At 42.0% G+C, this 22695-nt stretch overlaps 5 protein-coding genes and 1 non-coding gene across 6 annotated transcripts; 2 read left to right on the forward strand and 4 right to left on the reverse strand.

Annotated features, from left to right (window-relative positions):
• The first annotated feature begins 1438 nt into the window (after window positions 1-1438).
• Window positions 1439-9311, forward strand: abcf3 (ATP-binding cassette, sub-family F (GCN20), member 3). The gene is made up of 21 exons (XM_058633056.1): window positions 1439-1555; window positions 2789-2936; window positions 3039-3115; window positions 3454-3509; window positions 3588-3685; window positions 4578-4700; window positions 4973-5239; window positions 5458-5538; window positions 5710-5769; window positions 5917-5973; window positions 6065-6087; window positions 6272-6327; window positions 6433-6633; window positions 6776-6852; window positions 7001-7045; window positions 7620-7752; window positions 7852-7940; window positions 8242-8333; window positions 8428-8560; window positions 8647-8734; window positions 8827-9311. Exons 1-21 carry the CDS (start codon window positions 1483-1485, stop codon window positions 8983-8985), a joined length of 2136 nt encoding a protein of 711 aa, XP_058489039.1. The 5' UTR covers window positions 1439-1482; the 3' UTR covers window positions 8986-9311.
• On the reverse strand, window positions 7255-12510 carry LOC131462135 (uncharacterized). Its single transcript, XM_058633117.1, has 5 exons — window positions 12243-12510; window positions 11186-11740; window positions 11030-11106; window positions 10706-10948; window positions 7255-10389 (listed from the first exon to the last, which is right to left on the reverse strand). Exons 2-5 carry the CDS (start codon window positions 11694-11696, stop codon window positions 10147-10149), a joined length of 1074 nt encoding a protein of 357 aa, XP_058489100.1. The 5' UTR covers window positions 11697-11740; window positions 12243-12510; the 3' UTR covers window positions 7255-10146.
• On the forward strand, window positions 11767-16279 carry LOC131462161 (dual specificity protein phosphatase 14-like). The gene is made up of 3 exons (XM_058633153.1): window positions 11767-12110; window positions 13095-13408; window positions 13996-16279. The coding sequence occupies exons 2-3, from the start codon at window positions 13098-13100 to the stop codon at window positions 14216-14218; spliced, it is 534 nt and encodes a 177-aa protein (XP_058489136.1). The 5' UTR covers window positions 11767-12110; window positions 13095-13097; the 3' UTR covers window positions 14219-16279.
• On the reverse strand, window positions 14548-17519 carry polr2d (RNA polymerase II subunit D). The gene is made up of 4 exons (XM_058633156.1): window positions 17199-17519; window positions 16459-16639; window positions 15535-15630; window positions 14548-15007 (listed from the first exon to the last, which is right to left on the reverse strand). The coding sequence occupies exons 1-4, from the start codon at window positions 17275-17277 to the stop codon at window positions 14929-14931; spliced, it is 435 nt and encodes a 144-aa protein (XP_058489139.1). The 5' UTR covers window positions 17278-17519; the 3' UTR covers window positions 14548-14928.
• Window positions 17520-18365: 846 nt separating this feature from the next.
• trnag-ucc (transfer RNA glycine (anticodon UCC)) lies at window positions 18366-18437 on the reverse strand. The gene has a single exon. It is a non-coding gene; the product is annotated as a tRNA-Gly (tRNA).
• Window positions 18438-20641: 2204 nt separating this feature from the next.
• On the reverse strand, window positions 20642-21675 carry or60a1 (odorant receptor, family 60, subfamily A, member 1). The gene has a single exon (XM_058633316.1). It carries the CDS (start codon window positions 21584-21586, stop codon window positions 20642-20644), a length of 945 nt encoding a protein of 314 aa, XP_058489299.1. The 5' UTR covers window positions 21587-21675.
• Window positions 21676-22695: the final 1020 nt, after the last annotated feature.

The raw sequence follows: 22695 nt of genomic DNA on the forward strand, positions 1-22695 counted from the left end.
GTCGTTCAAATAGTAATAGTAATGCTGATGCCAGATCAGCATTACTATTTGAACTATTTGTAGTACTCCTACTACTTTCAGTACTACACACTGTAGTACTTGCACAACTACTACTACTGTCAATACTGTACTACTGTAACGGGTGGAGTCACACACTACATTGGGTTGAGTAAAAGAAGCCCGTCTCCATTTAATTTCTGACAGAAAAGTGCATAAAACAAGCAAACAAACACAGACACCTGTTGAGCCCCTCTCATGTATGATTTGAAGAGACAGGGGCGGCGGGTGGTGGAGCTGCAGCAGGGTCATAAGAAGAAGGGGATTCATTCCAAGCTTCCAAGCAGCATAGGCTGGGCTGTCCAGAACAGTGGACTTGACAGCAGAATGTTCACTAACCCATGAAGTAGTGTGACCAACATTCAAGTCTTCACCACCTGAGATGGAGCCATCAAGGAATGGTATGGAAGGAAACTGTTGCAACTGCAGCATTCAACCAAGAAACCCCAGTCTCATTCCAGTCACATGGAGGAGTGACATGGCAAGGCAAATAATGGTGGAGCCCCTAAACAAATGAAGTTAACAAAATATTTTTACACATGGCAAGAAAAAATAGTGAAATATCCATCCATCAATTATCTACTTTATCCTCTATTAGAGGATCGCGGGGGACAAAACTAATAGAAACATGCAACCATTCACTCTCACATTCACATACCTAAACCCCATATTACATGTTTTTGGACTGTGGGAGGAAGCCAGAGAACCCAGAGAAAACCCATGCACACTCAGGAAGAACATGCAAACTCCATGCAGAAAGGCCCTTGTTTGAATTGGGGCTAAAACCCAGGGTGCTAACCACTACACAAACCATGTGGCCCATAGTGATATATATATAACATAAAACACAAGAAATTAAAAAGTCATCTTCTTTGGTGTATCACAGCAGAGAGGGAATAGGAGGAACACAGGAAACATACAAAACTTACTCTCCTATGTGTATGTCTGGTAAATCACTGGACAGCAAAAAATTATTTTAATTTTGTGGAATAACAGGTAAAACAATAGTAATTGGCCTTGTTACATTAGTTGTACTGAATGTACCACTGTCAGTACTGCATACTGAAACACTACTACTGTCAGTACTGTACTAATATTGATGTACTGCATGTAGCACTACTAATGCTTTCAGTCTAACTGTACTTTTGGCACTGTCAGTATTGTCAATACCGAATTCAGTACTGCTGATACAGTATCACAAATATTGTCCTTTGTACAAATTAATTATTATACTAAATTATAATTAATTTTATCAAAAGCACGTTGGCAATAAATTACTGATAATATTCTGAAAACATCTGGTTTATTTCTATATCGTGACACAGTGAACAACATGACTGTATTAAAAAACCACATCTCCCAGAAGTCCATACGGTGTCGCATGTTAACGCATGTGCGCAGAGTTCGTGCCCAGGGCCGGGTATCATGGCGACGTACGTGGACATTCTGAAGAACGAGTTTCCTGAAATCGACACGGAGCTTTTCAGTTATATCACAGGTGAGACCCCGGCCACAGAGCTACACTCTTCCGGGAACAGGAACGCTGACAGTTGTGGACGTGGTCTCAATTTGCTGGCTTCTTGGAGCTGTACAAGCTCTCCCCCTGTTAGCCGCTAACCAATACTATAGCCGCAGAGCTAACGCGCTAGCCTTACTGGAACCGTGACACCCGGCAGCATGACACGAGCCGGTCAGCTCCACCTAAAAGCCGGACCAGTCTAGAGTCTTAAAACTCAGTCTGAACAAACTTGATGCCGAACATTAACCCGCACGCATCACATAGGGAAAGATAGGAAATATTCCTGTAGTTTTAGATTTGATTTTTTTTAAGGAGTGTTCCCGACAATTTTCCACTTGTATTGTAGGGGATATTTCAAGTGTGTTAAATCGTGTTGTAGAAATATAGGAAATAATCTCGGGACAGAAACAGAAAACACTTGAGAAGTGTGATAGCAATACAGGAATAATCAATAATCCTGACGTTTTCCTGGAAATATTTCAGTTGTTTTACCCGTGAGACACCCAGTAGTGTGTGTGTATATATATATATATATATATATATATATGTATGTGTATATATATATATATATATATATATATATATATATATATATATATATATATATATATATATATATATATGTATGTATGTATGTGTATATATATATGTATATATGTATATGTTAAACCCTCAGCATGAGAGGGAACATTCCTGGGAATATTCCTGGTCCTAAGGAAGTTTTATCAAGTATGATTTCAACAACAAATAACATAACCTATTTATTGTTGCCTTTGATGGATGATTTTTCTATCTGTTAGATATTTGAACATAAATGATGTAACGTAACTTGTATTCATCTTTTCTCGTCTGAATATAATACCTGTCAAGCAATACTATCAGACCTGACAGAGGGAGCCTTTGAATGCTGCTTTGTGTGGTTTGCAGTCGCCTCACTTTACTAACTCAATGTGCCTCTGTCTGTTTTGACATAAAGCAAACCACTTTGTGCAGAACATTAATGTCACCAGGCTACACAAGATATAAACACTGATATACTGAGAACCATAAAGACAGTCGTGTGGAGCAGTTGGACTTGATCAGCGTTGTATGAAATCATTTGACACTGATTTGAATCTAATAGTTATCGGTAAAAGATCTGTATCGCGGATTGTTAGATGTGCTGTCACTTAATTAGAGCAGGTTAGATCTCTGTGTGTTTGTGTGTATCAGGTGTCCTGGATCATTGTGGTGCAGACTTCGAGGATGGAGATGAGGTGTATGATGCCATCGGCGGCGTCCTGCAGGAAGTGTCTGCTGACAGTAAGAACGAGGATGATGTCAAAGACATTTGTCTCCAGATGTTCAACACTCTAAAACTGTAAGCTAAATCTGTCTTAGTGTCCAGATGTCACTCAACTGATGAGCCAATCGTCAAATGAAAATGTCCACTATCTGATGTTTGAATGTCTGTGTTGTTCAGGAACAACCATCATGGCACTCAGAGGCAGGTGCTACTTGACGCTCCAGTTCAGCTCTCTCAGATCTCTGCAGACATAGGTGAAACATGTTACGTTGTCACATCATTACAATGTAATCTTTTTTTCACTGATTTAAGTTCTAAAAACACCTGCTTATGAGTGAGATCTGGTGATTTAGGTTTCTGAGCAGGACATAGTTTCTTTGTACATTCAGTATTTACTGTCTGTACATTAAAGACCAAGTTTGGACTATGTCTGGACCAGATTGAATCAAATAGAGAATAGGTTTGAACCAGTTGTGACCCCGGTTCAGACCAGTTGTGTTTAATGTTTGGACTTGGTTTAGATCTGGTTTAGACCAGGTTTGGTCATGTTTATATTTTAAGCAAAGGTTAACCTGTGTTTGTATCCCATCAGTTCCAGCAGCTAAAGGTGTTGAGGGTATCTGGATGATGAAACGTCCACAGAACACAGTAAGTCTCCAGTTTTCTTTCTCTCAGTTCCATTCCATGTCTCTCTGCTGTGATACATCATTTAATGTCTCTCTTCAGACAGTGGACGTTAAGAAACTGGAAAAGGCTGAGGCGAAGCTGAAAGCTAAACATGAACGCAGGAATGAGAAGGAGACACTGAAGACCACCAGCCCACTGTCAGTACACACCTTCACCCACACCTGTAGACACATTTACACTCACCTGTGGGGTTTATTATGAAGTGCAATTAATGGATAAGCAAGGTATTTTGAGACTATAGATTTTTTTCATGTCTTGTAACCTAGCTAGATCAAAATGGTGACTTGTGCAGAAGACATAACCTGGTCTGTACTAAGTTATATTTAGAGTTTCAGCTTGAAATTTTCTATAAAAAAGTGCTGCAATTTCACAAATCAGCCTCTTGGACATGGTCTCACTGTTATGTGAGATTCAGTGGTCTTTTTCACAGGTCAGAATTATACGTAGTGAGTGTTTAGAGATTGAAGTGACCCACTGGCTTTTTATTGATGATATTCTCCATGAGTCATATGGATTCTCAGCTGAGAGAACATGCTATATTTGCAATCTTTATTGAGCCAAATGAAAGCGTATGCTGTATGCGTCACACTTATGTTTTTATTTTATCATGAGAACCTTCATGGGTTCAGCTGGTGATGCAGAAAATGTGAGCAAGAATGTAGTGAGCTGTGCTATTCACAAGGTTGTTCTTGTTCTCATTGTTGATAATTTGATAAGGCTTTATCACAACTCTTAAATAATTCAGTTCCAATTTGTTCTGGCCCAAAGCTGAAGTAATTTCTATGTTTGCTTAAGACAGTTACACTTTAAACGTGTTTCAGTGTTTTATGTAAATGTGTTAAAGTCTGAAGAAAAGTTGGATTTACAAACTAAATAGATAATCACCATCTTGATACTTGTTAGCTCTGGTTAGGATTTAAGGTTATGTCCAGCTCACGCAAAGAAAGTCTGGCTCTGTTGAACAGCCCAATAATACACACACAACACCCACCTTTGCTCGCTTCATCTTTCGCTTTCCTGTTCTAACAGAGTCCTGGAAGAGGCATCGGCCAGTCAGGCCAGCAGTAAGAAGGACAGTCGAGTGGACTTAACGGGGAAGAATCGCAGCTACGATATTCGGATCGAGAACTTTGATGTTTCGTTTGGAGAAAGGTGAGTAGACAGAGGCTAGAAAACAATTAAGTAAATTAACAACACTGGTAAACATCATACATTAGGGGCGTCACAAACTCGATTGCAAATAGGATATTGACATACATTGCAAACCAATGACAGACATCACTCATGACACCAATTAGACGAAATGGGAATTAGAAAATGAATGAGTTATGACATGTGTATATGATGTTTTTTTGTATGTTTTTCAGTATATTAAATGTTTATGTTCTTTAATTTAAAAAAAAAAAAAAAAAAAAAAAATCCAGGTGTCTACTGCAGGGGGCAGAGGTCTCTCTTGCGACAGGTCGGAGGTATGGTCTTATTGGTCGTAACGGTCTGGGAAAGACGACTCTGTTGAAGATGTTGGCAAGCCGTAGCCTTCGTGTCCCAGCTCACATCTCCATCCTCCATGTGGAGCAGGAAGTTGCGGGAGATGATACGATAGCACTGCAGAGCGTCCTGCAGAGTGACACACTGCGGGAGGACCTGCTCAACGAGGAGAAGACGCTGAATGCTCGCATCGCAGACGGAACGTAAGATCAACAGATTCATCAGCATTAGACCAAATTACTCCATAAAGTGAAGTAATAAAGTTAAATAATATTACATCATAGGAGCTGTGACATCCATGAATAGTCTGTGAAATATTTGAAAGTTCTTTGAAATGATTGGGATGTCTGTAACATGCTGATGAATTTTCATTAAACATCTCTAAAATGTCCATGAAACATCTCCTTTGTTTGTCCTTCAGCGCTGACGGGATGGAAAGTGTTCGACTGTCGGAGATCTACGCAAAACTGGAGGAGATTGAAGCTGACAAAGCCCCAGCCCGGTAACTATAGCAACCACACAGCCATGCTGTTCACATGAGCACAGTTATGGGTTAGTCAGGTAACCATGATTAATTGTGTCCACCTGTTGCAGGGTGACATCACTTCCGGTGTTTCTAAAATGTGAGCAGTTAAATGCTGTGTTTTTATTGATGACTGTCTTGTCCAATCAGAGCCTCTGTCATCCTGGCTGGTCTCGGATTCTCCCCCAAGATGCAACAGCAGACCACGAGGTTAGGCACCTATTGCTGACACAGATTTGACATTATCATGAGACAATGAGGTGTCCTCTGTCTCTCCCTCTATCACCATGTCTCATTGTCTCGCTCTCTCTCCATGTGTGTATCCCATCTGTATCGCACTCCTTGTCTGTGTCTCAGGGAGTTCTCAGGAGGATGGAGGATGAGGTTGGCATTGGCCAGCGCTTTGTTTGCTAGGTGAGTCTTAATCTTCATATGTAAACAATTATGTAATTGGCTGAGAGTTGATGACTGACAGCTGTCACTCATTATCTTCTGTCTTCATCAGACCGGACCTGCTGCTACTTGACGGTGAGTTGGTTGACTTTTAAACTACCTTTTCCTCTAAATTAAACCTGGTGCTAGAGCTGTTTCAGCCTGTTAAGAACCAGTCTTCTTTTTCCACCGTAGAGCCACATGTTTATGTCATGAATACATCACTATGTGCAAACTACAAACACAACTTAATGGACTCTTCCTGTGTTTTGTATTTCAGAGCCGACCAACATGTTGGATGTCAGAGCCATCTTGTGGTTAGAGAACTACCTGCAGGTCTGAACTCACCTTAGCGTTAGCATTGCTCATTCAAAACAGTGGCAGCTGTTGGCCGTAAGCTAATAAGGAGCAAATATTAAAGATATGCACCTCCTTCCTCAGACGTGGCAGTCCACCATCTTGGTTGTCTCCCACGACAGAAATTTCTTGAATGCTGTGGTAACCGACATCATCCACCTGCACTCGCAGCGGCTCGATAGTTACCGTGGCGACTTTGAAAACTTTATTAAAACCAAAGAGGACAGACTGAAGAACCAGCATAGAGAGTATGAGGCCCAGCTGCAGTACAGACAACACATACAGGTACTACTGCAGTTCTGACTGGTACCTTTACCGTAGACAACACCGACACAACTGGTACTCTGGTATCCTATCAAATTGTGATGTAAAGCCTAGTGTTTTCTGATGATTTAAGTTTTCCCATGATGCACTGTGTGTGTTTCAGGTGTTCATTGACAGGTTCCGCTACAACGCCAACAGAGCGGCTCAGGTTCAGAGTAAACTGAAGCTGCTGGAGAGACTGTGAGTCAATAAATGAATGTGTGTATCTGAATGAATGTGGATTTGTAAATCAGTGAATGAGTCAGTGTTTGTAATGTGTGTGACTGTTTCTGAGGAGACGGCGAGTGATCCAGTTCAACTAACAGTGTCTGTCAAACTCCTTCCACAGACCAGAGTTGAAGCCCATTGAGAGAGAAACTGAGGTTACTTTAAAGTAAGACTTCATAACTATAATTTTTGGCTGCGCCACCATCTAAAAATCATGCACATTCATTTATTTACAGTACACTGCAAAAGTCTTAGAGCACCACTAGTTCTGTTTTTATGTCAAATCCTGTGATTGTTGGCATTTTGATTGGAATACTGTGACTGAAAGTTGGTCTCATATTATTTAGCGAATGTTCAATGAAATGCTCAGGCATGTCTTGAATAAATCTGGTGTAATAGACATTTTTCACAACATTTGTTGACATGAAATAGTCGGTCAAACACAGGTTTTACCAGTGACACTAATTAGGGTTCCACTCCAGGTTTAAGAGAATCGTGCTATCGTTCAGTGTAAGGATAGGTCCAAAGAAATGCTTGACACTTAAACTGAAACATTTTAAAACTGCATATATGTTTCCTTAATTTTCTGTTAGAGAAATAATTACATTGTATGGTCATTATAGCATTAATAAAACAACAAATGTAGGACTTTTGCAAAGTACTGTACACACTGTAAATCTTCCATGACACTGTTGTCAAATCCATTGACCAGGGGAATGAATGTTGACATGTGCCCACAGGTTTCCAGATAACTTTGAGAAGTTGTCTCCTCCCATCCTGCAGTTGGATGAAGTTGAGTTTTACTACTCGCCCGACCAGCGCCTCTTCTCTGGACTCAACCTGTCAGCCGACCTTGAGTCTCGGATCTGCATTGTACGTGTCACAGAACAATTTAGTCTTACAAAAACACAGACTCTTGTACTGAAAACGAATCGGATGATCTATAAAACTCATGTTCTTATTTTCTGTCAGGTCGGAGAAAATGGTGCTGGAAAAACCACCGTCCTCAAACTGCTGATGGGAGAGTTGACGCCAGTCAATGGCGTCAGACAAGCTCACAGGTGAGACAGCCAACAGGCACCGGAGTCTGTTTACAGGAAAATCACACCTGAGCTGGTCGAGGCAGTGTACAGGAATTGCTGCATGCTCGACGTTTTAATAAGGAACTCATTTGTTTATCATGTTTACGTAATAGATAAGGGCACAGATCAGTTTGTTTTTTTGTAAATTAAAAAAACTGTTAAAATCAAGAGTATTCAATTAAGCCATGCAATAAAACCCAATAATAGTGTGTAGATAATCACTGACATGCATGAGTGAATTCCTTCCACTGTTGCTGATTGGGTGTGTGTGTGTTATCAGGAACTTGAAGATTGGTTACTTTAGTCAACATCACGTGGACCAGCTGGACCTGAATGTCTGTTCTGTGGAGTTGCTCCTTAACAGGTTCCCTGGTAACTATGGCAACAGCTCCTAACCACAGCAAACTGAACTGACCTCATCTAGGTGCTGATCAATATTTGACTGCTGTTTGTGTGTACTTCACAGGCCGGACAGAGGAGGAGTACCGCCACCAGTTGGGAGGTTACGGAATTACTGGTGAGCTGTCAACGAGGCCAGTGGCGAGTCTGTCAGGAGGACAAAAGAGCCGCGTCGCCTTCGCTCAGATGACCATGCCATGGTAAGAGAGAGCTTAAGGAGAGGTCTTAAGGAAATGTGTATGTTGGTGGTGATGGTCATGATAATGTCATTCTGTCTCTCCTTCAGTCCAAACTTCTACGTCCTTGATGAGCCGACCAATCACCTGGACATGGAGACAATCGAGGCGCTCGCCAAAGCTCTCAACAAGTTCAGAGTAAGTGTCTGTTTGTATTGTGTGTGTGTGTGTGTGTTTGTGCGCATTTCCTCCTGTGCATTGTCTCAGGTGTGTCTCATTGTGTGTTTCAGGGTGGAGTTATCCTAGTATCTCACGACGAACGTCTGATTCGGTTGGTGTGTAAGGAGCTGTGGGTGTGTGAATGTGGAAAAGTTAAGCGAATCGATGGTGGCTTCGACGAGTATCGAGACATACTCCACGAGCAGTTCCTGAAGGAGGGCTACCTGTGAGACTCTGCCCATTGCTGACTGACCACTAGTAACACATACCTTGCCCGCTCCATACAGACACTTGTCCTGCAAGCCAATCAGCTGCTGGAGTGAACCAGAGGATGGTTTCTTCTCCGAGCCGTTTCACCTCCTGCTTCAGGCGATGAGCTGCTGCGAGCTGATTAGTGAGGTCACAGTGAACTCTGCAGAAGGAGGAGGAGTCAGTGTATTGATGTGGCGTTGATTTTGGGGTTTTATCAGTTTTAATGGACCTGACGTCAAACAAGCGTTATATTTACGTTCAGAGACGGAAAGAATAAAAAATATCAGAGCATGTGTATCTTCCACTTCCTGGGTCTATCACTGATCTCACTTTCTTTATGGTAAACATGGTGCATCATTTAAACCAGTGTTTCCCAACCCTGGTCCTCAAGGGACACTGCCCTGCATGTTTTAGATGTTGCCCTGCTCCAACACACCTGATTCAAATGGTCAGCTCTTTAACAAGCTCTGCAGAAGCCTGGTTACGAGCTGTTCATCTGAATCAGGTGTGTTGGAGCAGGGTAACATCTAAAACATGCAGGGCAGTGTTCCCTGAGGACCAGGGTTGGGAAACACTGATTTAAACACTAGTCAAAGCCAACACAGCACAAGGTAACGCAGCAAGTGATGCCAATACCAGACCTTATGATTACATGACGCGCAAACATGGCTCATACGGATTATCATGTAAACGCGACATGCAATGCTTATGCAAAGTATCATGATGCACAGGTCATGATGCTATAATGGCTCATAATGCTAATGCTGCTCATGATGCTAATGTACAACATGAACGTGTCTTATAATGTTAGCAAAGCACATGATAATACAGCGTGAGTCCAACCCGGAATATAATGCTAACATGGCACATGGTTCATGATGATAGCAGCGCATACTAAAATGGCTAAAGGTTCATTTTTATCACAGCCTGCTATGCTAACATTGTCAGACTGACCAAAGAGGAATTGACAGAATTCACACAAATGTCAGCGATATAAAGATATTTAATAGCATGATGTCAAAGGTGACCTTCATTATCTGGTTACAAAGCTAACTCAGCGTCAGGTTCACCTCTGGTTTTTCACTAAACAAGTTATTGAAAATATTTTATTCCTGAATGACCAAGAGGTCACTGCTTCTTTATTGCTCTGGTGACCATGCTGCTGACGTCTCTCTGAGACGAGGCAGGACGGCGTCTCTGTAAAATATCTCCAGCTTGGACACAGTCTCCGCCCACATTTCAGCATCAAAGGTCACGGGAACAATAGCCGTCTCCTTCGTGGTGTAAACAACAAGGTCGGCACGCTGCAGGCCAGTCACGGCCAACTGACACTGGATCTGAGTGTAGTAACTGTGAGATGTCTTAAGACGGTAGGCTGGAGACTAGGACAGGAGGAGAGGACATAAAAGCATATCAGAGACAGGAAGACGATGTTGGAGGAGAATATTAAAAAGGAGGGAGGACGTGAGAGACGAGAAGACAGAGACCTTGATAGGATGGAGGACAGCTTTTCAAAGATGAATGGGAGGAAGACATTAGAGGACGAGAGGGATCGGGGATCTCCTCTAACATTGTGACTAACACTATCACTAACATCCTTTCCTTGATGTCCTCAGAAATGAGAATGAGACAGACCACAAGAAGATGTCTGAGTTGTAAAATTTATGACTGAGGAGACAGGGTTTTGTTTTTTCTTACCTCTCCAGGCATCTGTCTGTCCTCAATCTCCAGACAGAAGCCAGAGTCCTGGCAGGCTTCCTCCACTCCCCCCTCTCTGTGTTTGTAGGGACATTTCACCTCCAGGCAAAGCAGCCACTGGCCAGTTGTGCTGTCTGTCACGATGCCATCAGGACTCGCAGCCAACCAGGGTCTCTGACCATCGATGAACAGGCCACAATCCTGAACCGAGATGGGCTGACCCAACGCCGTTGTCTTCAGTTTCTGCAGGACAACATCATCATCGTTACTATCTTATATAATCAGTGTCTGATTGGTTGTCAGGTGACCTCTGTGCCACTGCACCTGGTAACTGTCGATGGCCACGGCCTCCATATTCACCCCCCAGCTCATGGCACGGGTCTGGACGTGATTACTGTCACCTGTGGAACCAGAATCATTCTTGTTTATAAAAAAAAAACTGCTGACTCTGTGGGTGGGACATTTGAGATGGTAGCTTACCTGTGATGGCAGCCAGGTAGCTGGTTGGTGGGGTTCTGCTTTTGCCGTTAACAAAGCGGCAGTGAGCGATACGATGAGCCACCGAGGCAGTGATTCGGTTCTTCCTCCAGGAGAACCAGTCCTGGTTGTTCCTCTGTCCGCGGGTCAGAACCTCCACCTGCTGCACCACACTCTTTTCTAATGGCACCTTCAGACCCAGAGGAACCTGTGCTGGTGTGGGTGGAGCGCTATCAGAGTGCCGATCTGGATCTGAATTGCCCCTCTGAACTGGTTTCTGAACACGCTGGGTTTTTGGTCTTGTTGCAGGATCAAGATTCACCTGGGTGCTGTTGTCTCCATGTTGGCTGACCGGCTGATGGGTTTCAGGAGGTTTAGAAGTTTTTGGTACCACTCCTTTTCTGGGGTTCTGAGCCTTAATGGTCGGATGGTACGAGATCTGAGGCAGGACAGGTTTTTGGGACAAATGGGCAGCAGTGACCCCAGGTCGAGGTGAGGACTCTTGGTTTTGCATGTTCACATGGACTGGACCAGTATATAAATCGGTTTATTCCTGGACTAAAAACAAGAAACAACAACTCAGAGACAAACATGTCCTGTCAGATGAAAGAATCACTGCTGCACTTTAAACTCTCAATTTCACTTTTAATTTCACACGAGGTCATAAAACATCGGTTTCGTTGTTGGGGCTTTTATTTTTTAAATCTGTAGCCGGATGTTGCGTCAGCCTGTTCGAGAAGGCAGCTGTAAACAGATGACTCACAACCTCGGTGTTTAACAAACAAACAACTATAAAACATACATTTGTTGTCGCATTAGGACACACACACACACACATACATGTATATATACAGTAGAGTGAAATCCTACCATTCAGTATAAACATTCATGACGTCGTATGAAGGCGGAATTCTTAAGTTAATTAACGGTAAGTAAACGGAATAGTTAGAATGCACGTAATAAACGGCGCGCCAGAATTAAGTAAACTTTAAAATGTTACATTTCTGAATGAAGTCTGGTGTACGGTTGAGTAGTTGTATCTTGAGTGTTGTGTTCTTACCCTGTCAACAAACCTCCGTCCGTCTGAACCAAAGTGAAACTATTGAATGAGGCAGTGAGTCATAATCGTGTGATCCGTGACGTGTTTTGCTCTGCTGAGCTCCGACCTGAGTCTGGATCTATAACTATTGACGATAGATTTCTCAAGTTAACTAACCGGTCGGTTCAGACACACGTGCACAGAGCGGTGTGGTTTCTGTTTGTATTGATCTGATCAGAGCAGATGATCGCCGCCATGTTGGAAATGAACCTGTACCTCTTTTTCTCATGTGACAGGACTAAGTGCTACCACCAGGTCGCAGGTTCCAATACCACGTCGGACACATGCTTGTTTAGATCACAGTAACAAACGTGGTGCAGTTAGTTTTTAATAAAAGAAAAAAAAATCAAAGAAATGTTTACTTTATTTGCTTCTATAAAACAATGTTTGTTTGTAGACTGTTACTTTGGCGTTTTAACCTCTAACCTGTGTGTATAAATGACATTGTTGTACTATAAACATAACTGATTCAGAACTTTCTTGTCTAAACATATAACTTGATATAACTGTTAAATATCTGCTCCTGGTCTCTCTCTTCTGTCCCTTCCTTCCTCTGTCCTCCATTTTTCCTTTCACCCCAACCTGTTGAGGCAGATGCTGCACATCTTTGACTCTGGTTCTGTCAGAGATTTCTTCCTGTTGAAAGGGAGTTTTTTTCTCTCTCCACTGATGTGTTTGCTTGTTGTGTGAACTGTTGGGCTTCTCTTCTCCCAATAATATAACAATAAGTTTTCTGCCTTACTATGTACAGTGCCTTGACATAATGTATGTTGTGATTTGGTGCTATATTGAATTGAATTAACCTCCCCTCAGGTCATGGCAGTTTCTCAGGTGTCTCCTGGTCTCTTCCTCACTGACCTGGACTCAGCGCTGAATTGCAGTGTGTTGACCAGCAGGAGTGTTACCCTCATTATAAATGTCAGTGGACTGGAGGACATGTCTTACCCTCAGCTGGATGGTCTTCAGGTCTTCCACATCCCAATCCAGGACCAGCCCCATGCTCCCTTGAGACATTACTTTGACCATGTAACTGAACGGATCAACCAGAACCAGACAGGGGCAACTCTGGTACACTGCATTGCTGGACGAAGCCGGTCTGCTGCTCTGATCATGGCCCACCTGATGAGGTAAACCCCCTCCAGACATGGTTATGGTCTCAGTAGTTTTCAGGCCCATTTCAGAAAGGAAGTACAATAAACGTTCTGAGTTTGGAAACTGAGTAGTAGGTAGGTTACAGTAGTAGGTTCAGCAATACTGTGATTCACCATGGCAACAGCAAAAAAGACTAATAAAATCCTCATACTTAACTCCTCACAAGTTTGAAGTCTTCATGAAAACAAAGGACGAAAACAGCAACACAGCTGCATTTGCAAAGTTGAGTATTGGCATGGAAGAAAATTGCTGCTCAAGTCAGTGCGCAAGTTTCATAGATTTTTTAAATATAAAGTGAAATGGTACTTAACCCAAAATTAATGAGGTGCAAGCTATGGCTTTTATCCCTAACATAATGCTATGTTCATAAACATCCGCACTTGTTTGTTTCCGTCATGAAATAGGCCCATTTAAAACTGTATTGGGTAACTTAACAAGCATTGGTTGCATTCAAACTCTGAGTTAACACAATGCTGACTAAACCGATCAGCTCCACATGACTCAGTACAGCAATGCAGGGTAAATCTGCTTAGTGAAACGGACCCGATTTCTGTAATTGCAGGTCTGAAGGTCTCAGTCTGCGCCAGGCTCATGAACGCGTTCTGGAGTGTCGACCCTTTATCAGACCCAATGCTGGTTTCTGGAGGCAGTTGATAGACCACGAGACGGCACTGTTTGGCAGGAACACAGTGCAGATGGTGAGGACACCCAGTGGCGTCCTGCCAGAGGCTCTTCCCGACTCGGAGGATGCCAATGCCATGGCAATGTACTGCGTCAATATTTGAAGAAGCTGCTGCTGCTTTCACTGTCTTTAAAGGGACAGTTTGTGATTTCAAACCATGGTTTTATGAGGTACTGACATTGTGATCATATATTGACTGTAGAGTTGCTGATCTACTGCTGCATTGTTTAGTATTATAAATACTGCACATCAAGTCACAAACCAACCAGGATCAACAACTCCTAAGTCCAACTTGGTAGGTTTGTCACAGAGATAAATTTGAATGAAAGATGTCAATTGGTATGATGGATTTAGGAAATTACAGTCATAACTTCATTCAAAACAATGGAGGAAATAACTTGATTGTTTTACAGGTAGAATCAAACCTCAGAATTAACTCAAATATTTAACATATTGTGAGGAACTGTGTCATATCACAACATGTGTATTTATTATGTAAAAAAAGTAACAAATCACTGATTGAATGATAACATTCATGAATATACAGTAACTGTATAACATGTTCTAACAGAAGTAAAGCGGGATCACTTTTGACTTAGAAAGGGGAACATGAACATTTAAACAAAACAGACATGAAAACATGAAACAGTATCTAAGAAAAACATCACATCACTTCAGTCAACCCATGATCTGCTGGTGGTCAGAGCAGGATAAGCTCAGAAAGTGGCCCTAGTCCCAGTTGTGTATCTGGCTTTAGTCCAGGATCTGGTTCTAGTTCCAGTCCTTGTCTATGTACTGGATCTGGTCCTGGTCTCAGTACTGGAAGCTTCTCTTGGTCTGGATATCATCAAGGATTTGCTGCAGCTCCTCATCTTCAAACCGTCCTTCGAGACTGAAACCCATCCATTAACAGTCAAAGGTGAGTGATGTCACTGTGGATACTAATTTATCAACTGATTGGTTTAGATTCAGATTTTCATGTTGCAGTTGTCAGGACGATTGTTGACTAATCATAAAATGTTTTATCCTGAGTCCCTTCCACTAGACGATCACAGACACATTAAAGCTTAATATGCAACAGATGATCTAAGATAAACTCTGAAAGGTTCCTTTGACATCAACACGTTTTATTGTGTTTATTGCTCCTTTAGACTATTTTTAAGGTTTCTTTGCAGCATAGGCAGTTGTTACCAGTGCTGCAATAGCTACCATATCACTGAATGGAAATGTATGCATGCAGCTGTTTAGTTAAACAGCCAACAGGAGGCGCCCTCTCTCTGAACTGCCCTTTTATTGGTCAAAGTCTCCAGTCACAAGCCAGAGTTCCTTAAGACTAGAAACAGACACGAGAGGCGGTGCAAAAGTCTAGATTTCTTTCAGGATACTTGTCATGGATGATTAGGACTTTTGATGACTCACCTGGGAATCAGAGCTTTGGCTTCTTCAGCAGACTCAGGACAGAGATTTGCCAAACTGGCCAACTCGAACTTATGAAGCTTCTTCTGAAGGAGGAGACTGACAATAGGAGGTAGAGTTACATTAGTCCACACACTGTTAAGTCACTTAATTGAAGAATTTAGACTTGCTGAGTACCACTAGTATCCCATAATGGCCTTGTTATTTTATTATTATTACTGTTATTAACACTTCTTTTTAATTTATTCTATTACACCTTATTTATTACCATTTTCAACATTACCTGTGTGCTTTTAAATGTGATATTTTGTTTGTCTGATGTCTGTTTTTGAGTGTTCTCATTGTTATGTTCTGTATTTGATAGTTCACTCAAATTATTTAGGAATAAAAGGGATTGCGACAGTTGTACAATCAATTGTGGGATATGTTGCGTTGGATACACGTTAGATACTTCTGCTGTATCTTAAGGACTATGAATTAAACTGAAATGTGTCAGTCTTCATTGCTTTGCATATTTTGACAACATTTGGCCAACGAACGCAGCTGAGATAACCAGTTGATAACATGTGGCTGCCTGATCAGTGCCAATGTCGTGACAAAAAGCAATTGTCCACCAGAAACTGATATTGGTCCACTGGAGAATGCACAGCCTGTTAAAGCTGTATCATGGAATTTAATGAATTAATGTCTGATATCCTTGTTAATGCATATGTTTGAAAACTATCGTAATTAAATGATTGTTTATGGATTTTTCAGAATCTGAGCGACAATCACTTTTTGGCAAGAAAACCAATTTGTTCTACGCATGTATGAAGGTACATCTACTTCCTGTTATGAAAGCTGTTTCTGGGGTTAGGGTTTGGACAAAAAAAATTGAGTTTCCAGTACGGATCATGTAGTGACAAGACAGAAGGAGTGGAGCTGTACCTGCGTACCGCCGTGATGGTCTCCCTGTTCTTAAAGCGACTGAAGCGGGCTGTGTAGTTCAGGGTTTTCATGAACACCTCAGAAAGCTCCTGCTCATCCTCAGCGCTCTCGTTCTGCTGCTTCCTGTGTTCCAACAACATGTGCACCTCAGAATTCAGCAGCGTCTCCGCACTCTCGAACTCTGGAATGACACAACACAGACTGTGAGACTGTGCATCACAAAGCAATGCCAACAACCAGCGCTGCAACTAACAATTATTTTCATTCTCGACTATTTTCTCTATTGTTTAGTCATTAAAATGGACCCTGGCTTTGTGATCATCAGTTTATTTTCGATTATTTTGACAATACTCGATCGTCAAAATTGTTGACGATTCATTTTGTAATCGATTAATCTTGCAGCCGTAAGTCACAACACATCAAACCCTGAAAAGAAGAGATCCACACACAAGTTTGACTACAACATGACGACACCAAATAACCCCAAACAACAGCCACGTGATGTGTTTACATCCGGTTTGTCTCAGTAATCAGGATTAAATTCAGGATCAGATCTGTGAAAACATCAGATTCCACAGATCAGGTAAACACATTTCAACACAGCACTGGTCAACTTGCTACCATCTTTCCCTGCTTTACCCCCTCGTTCAGACCTGGTTTTGATCTGTTCCAGAACTGGTTGAGTTTAGTTTAGACCAGGTCATGTCTGGTTCACCTGTATGATCATCATCATCACTGACCTTTAGGAAACAGCAACTGAGAAGCGTCTTCTTCAACGTCACCAACATGAGAAGTGGCCGTGCCGCCTCCCGCCGCCATGACACAACACAACACAACACAACAACGGCGACTAAAAGCTAACGATTGACAGCGAGCCACTAAATAACGACTGACGGCTCTGTGGGGACCCGGGTGTCAACCGGTGAGCTCGGCGGTGGGTCAACTGGTCACTGGCCGTCTGAGGAGCCTGTGTGTGGTTTAATGGGTAAGAAACAGCCACAAGTTTCAGCTCGGCGCCGTTTAACACGCACGATCATTTCCGAGTCCGACAACAACCACTTCCGGTTTGTTCTTCTTCTTAGAGGTTTGACGTAGATAGATGCATTACAGCCATCTTGTGGTACCAGGTAGTTACTACAAATGTTTTCTTTCAACCCTTTTTTGCATAATGATGTTGGTGCTCAGCCTCTTTTAACAGAAAAGCCACAGCTTGCAGCGCCTCCCGGCGGACAGTAACTGAAACCGTCACTGTAAGTACTGAAATCCATCCACCTCATGCCACTGTTTATTGGAGAGCAAACATATCAACCTCTCATCAGTTGATAATCATGAGCTGTTTTTGACATGAATGTCACTGAGCTGGCGGTTAACATGAAAAGTTTGAATGGTAAGATAATCCTTTATTTGTCCCACAACCGGCACAGCACAGCAGCAAAAGACATTGTAGGTAAAGGTAATAAATAATAAACAGGAATTTCCATGTGTATGAATGAATATGGAAAGATATTGACACCTTTTAACTAGGGGGCCCCAAACAGCCACTTAGTTTGCTTAAGTATGCCCTGCCTAGACTTCTACAGGTGAGGCACTTGATGCTTTCCCCCAGCGTCAGACTTGCGTTGAAGATGATACCCACAATCCTGCACAGCTGGTCAGTGTAGGATCTAAGGAGCCTGAAAGTGATGTCTTTGGCCCTTCTTTGCTGTGAAATTCCTGAGCTCATTTCTTACCTGTTTAGGGGGAGAGGGACAGATTGGAGCCGGGGGAGTTGTGTGGTGAAGTGGGACAGGGGGTGAGCTGGGAACTGTAGGCAGTTCTAAGACCAATCCATAATTCACTCATGTTGGAACAGCTGATTTTAAATCATCTGTCAGTCAGAAGTGTAAAGAAACAAAAATGAAAACGTATGCGTTGGCCGGGAATCGAACCCGGGTCAACTGCTTGGAAGGCAGCTATGCTAACCACTATACCACCAACGCCACATGTGTATAACACATCTGGCACAGCTCGGTCCTTGACCATGTACGACTCGATTTTTATAGTTCTGTGTGGTTCATCATGTTTCAGTCGTAGTGTTTCTATGAAGGGTGTAAAAAAGTTTTCTGTAAAGGTTGGACATGCTCGTGTTAAGTAAAAAAGAATACTTGGAAGAAGTTTTTGTAAAGTCTGTAAAAGCGTTTGTTAAGTTTCAATAGTCTGTAGAACGCTAGGAAACGTTTGTGTGGCATTTGAGAACGTTTGCCCTTTTTCAAGTTAGAAAGGAAGTGTTCAAAAAGTTTGTGTAATGTTTGAAGTTTGCATAAAAGTGGACAACGTTTGTCTGAAGTGATTTATCTCATCACGTTGTCTGAAGCCTCCACATCATCACAACAGCAAGGTGAGATTTCCACCACTAGAGGGCATGAGAACACAAGAGTGTCACATCAGCAGATCATGGGAGAATGTCCTTTAGCTCCCACTGTCACAGATTAATGACACTCTGATGAATGACCTATTGACCTCAACGTGTGTAATGATTTCAATAGATAGATAGATAGAATGCTGATTCACGCATGTCCCCACTGTATTTATGTATTTTTTTTAGCTGAAGTGTGGATGTTTGACGTACGGACACATAGGCCCCATTCTGACCTGGTATTAACATCTATCCTGAGTAGACAGCCTGTGCCGCAGGCACACCCTTGTTAAATTGCCGGGAGAATAACGAGAATAACTTTTTGCTCAGGTGTGTTTATTCAGTTTGCCTGTAGGTTGTGCTGAAAAAAGGACATAAGACACTATATTGCACATCCTTAGAGCCTATGTATACATGTTTTAACATCATCTATCTTCTACCACTGCATGTGTTCAGACCTGTACTTAGTTCTGTCCGCATGTGATCGGATCACTCAGGACGAATAGTGTAGAGCTGATTGTGCTTTATACAGTACGTTAACTTGTTCAGTGGCTAAAATCTGGTTCTACACACTTCAAAAGACCTCGACTATGACTGACCTCTTTGACGTCTTCACCTGTGCACAGGTGAGTAAGTAACTCTTTCTTTAACCTGTTTATTTTTCATAGTTTGAGCCACAGTGACGAATGGTTTCAGTAATGAGTCCCAGTAGAGTTTCTCTTCCTGACTGTCATCTCCCTGAGGATGCAGCCTGTGTGGACACCTGGACATTCTGGAGGGTTGTAAAGCAGCTTTCGTTAACAGGCCAATTAGCTGTCACTATTGTTACTGCTGAAAACAGATGCATCTCCTTGAGGAGTTTGTGTTGATGTAACAAAGGAAGCTCACTGAGGTGATGTCCCTACGGTGACTCTGACCATTAGCATTGAACTTTAACAACTTTATGAACTTTATCAACCGTGTTAGAAAAAGAAAGGACACAGTGGTTGGAGGTGAGAGCCCTCCTGTGGTGAGAATCAGCATGTGAATAGGAGTTAAACAGGATTTTAGCCACTTAGCCAAAAAAAGACTCACCTTATGTCTACTATATCATAAGCATATCACAGTATGAAGTGTATTGCAGTATAAACTCTTTTTTAATACAATTTGTATTAAAGTTATTCAATATACACAATGCACATCAATAAAGCAATGACCCGTTACCACAAGATATTTGTGATGCAACATCCATTTATTTCATTTTCAGTCGATATTAAAATAACCAAAAACTGGACATATGTTCCACATTTTGCCAACTTGTAGATCATCTTTAACATTTCCAACAGTGATTTAAACTTCAAGCACACAGTCCTTTTCATTTGGCGTCATGTTATGATGCTGTCCTGTGTCTTCTTCTTCTTCCGGCTTCTTGCTTTAGAGGTCGCCACAGCCTGATAGATATTGTTTTTGTTAAACAACATCATGTAGTGCACCCTGAGAAATGATTATTATGGGCTATAATAATGAATTGGACAGATAATCAGTACCAGCATCTTGAGAAGGGAATCTACTACGTAAAGGACAGCACCAGCCCACTTCAAGCACTGTGTCACAGTACAAACATTATCAATCACATGAACTCTGTCACATTAATAGAAACATTATCGACACGTTTAGGTTTACATTATCACAGTATAACGTACGACATGAACATTATACATTTCGTCAGAGTGTAACATTTATTTAACACCCTTATGTAAATTACTTTATCGGTAATATCCAGAAGTGTTTTGTATTTTCATTTTTTGTTCAATTGAAGTCGCAGCTCCGTTTTTTATCCTTCAACCTTTTGCTGATACTTTGTCGAATCTCCTGCATTTTGATCCCATAAATTATGGGATGGAGCAGAGGGGGGATGATGAAAAAATTCACAGTGATGAAAATCGTGACAACTATTGGGAGGTCCCGACTAAGTCGGTTGTAAATGACTCCGAATAAGGACGCCACAGAGAAGTTAATGAAAGTGACTAAGTGAGGTGTGCATGTCTGCAGTGCCCTCCTCTGGGAGTCCTTAGATTTTTTCACAATCACCATGAAGATGTGGACGTAGGACAGAATGACCAGACAACACGGGAGCATGATGAAGAAGCAAGCACAAGTTAGACCGTAAACATAAATCACTGTTGAGCTCTTACAGGAGAGGTAAGCGATCGCCATACTGTAACAAAATAACTTGTCAACTGCGTGTCCGCACAGTTGCAGTCTGGACGTCAGGTACAGCTGCATGCCTGAGAAGGAGCCGAGGACCATGTAAACCACCAGCAGCATCAGGTTGACTCTCAGTGGAGTCATGATGGTGTGGTAAAGCAGTGGTTTACAGATAGAGACGTAGCGGTCATATGCCATCAGCGCCAGAATACAGAATATACAGGTGCTGTACATGCCATTGAAGAAGACCTGGGTCAGACATGCCTGCAAGGACATTTGCTGATTATGGTGCAGCACATGTTTGATGATGCTGAGACACACTGATGTTGTGCCCACCATGCCACACAGACACAGGTTCATGAGCAGCACGTACATGGGTCTGCCGTACAGGCGGGGGTCCGTGCAAATGACCGTCACCAGGAAGACGTTAATGCACACACTGGAAACATAGAAGACAAAGACAAACACAACCAGTGCAACATTGTACACACCCAGAGAGCTGTAGATGGTGAAGGTGATCTGCAGTAAGTTCACAGAGTTGTTCATGGTCAGAAGTCAGAAATCAGAAATCATCAGAAATCATGTTCACCTGATCTGAGTCCACACAAAGGATCTGGTGTTCCTCGTGTCTGAGTTTAACAGACTCTTCTCGCTCCTTCCTCACTGCATGAACTTGCTCACATCGTCACGTTTTATAGTCTTTTCATTCCCTCTGGACCAGGGTTGCCAGGTCTGCGCGTCAAAATCAATGCAACAGCCAATTAAATCTAGCTCAAAAGGAGCGCAATGGCAAGGAAGCTAGCCTAAAATAATAATCCAATATGAGACCTCAGAATATCAAATCATTTAATTGAGCTCAATCACAGCATACATCTTTTCAACGCACTTTACACAGTAAAGCAGAAATGTTATCATATTTTTAATAGAGAAGAGAAACTCATCACTTTCCCAATTTTAACAGGTAGAAATCTCTGACAGAACCAGACTCAAATATATGCAGCCATCTGCCTCAGCCACTTTGGGATGGAAGTTTATGTGTCAATCAAGTGACATTTCCTGGTCAAATATAACTGCAAAGTTCCTTGCAGTGGAACTGGAAGCCATGGTAATGTCATCAAAAGTGAAAATGTGGGCGGCAATGGAAGTGTATGTTGTGCTAACCTTACCTAATGGAAGCATGTATAGGATGAAGACTATGGGCCCAAATATTGAGCTCTGTGGGACTCCATGATTAAGTTTTCTATGAGGAATTATCATAACATGTACAGATAAATATGATTCAAAGCAGCAAAGTGCTATAGCTTTAAGGCTTTGAAGGGCCTTTTTGTTGTTTCCAGGCTACATGAAATTCCTCTAAAGTTGTGGAACACCATTTTCGTTCTAATTTACATAAAGCCTGTTTTTGAGCCCGTGTATGTGAAGTATACAACTAGTCTCCTTTGATTCACTGCTTTCTTTTTCAGAGGAGCAACACTATATCACATAGTACACAGTGAGGTTGCTGCATTATCAAGATTATCTACGAGAGTAACTTGAGTTGTATTAAGACTGTTTTATACGTAGCATACCATTGTCATGCTGCTGTTAAATTGGCAGTATGACATACCACTGATTGTGCTGTGAGCACCACCTGGAACTGGGAGCCAACCAGAGCT

Source organism: Solea solea, chromosome 7 (assembly GCF_958295425.1).
Source record: "Solea solea chromosome 7, fSolSol10.1, whole genome shotgun sequence".
In the NCBI taxonomy this organism is placed as follows: Eukaryota; Metazoa; Chordata; class Actinopteri; order Pleuronectiformes; family Soleidae; genus Solea; species Solea solea.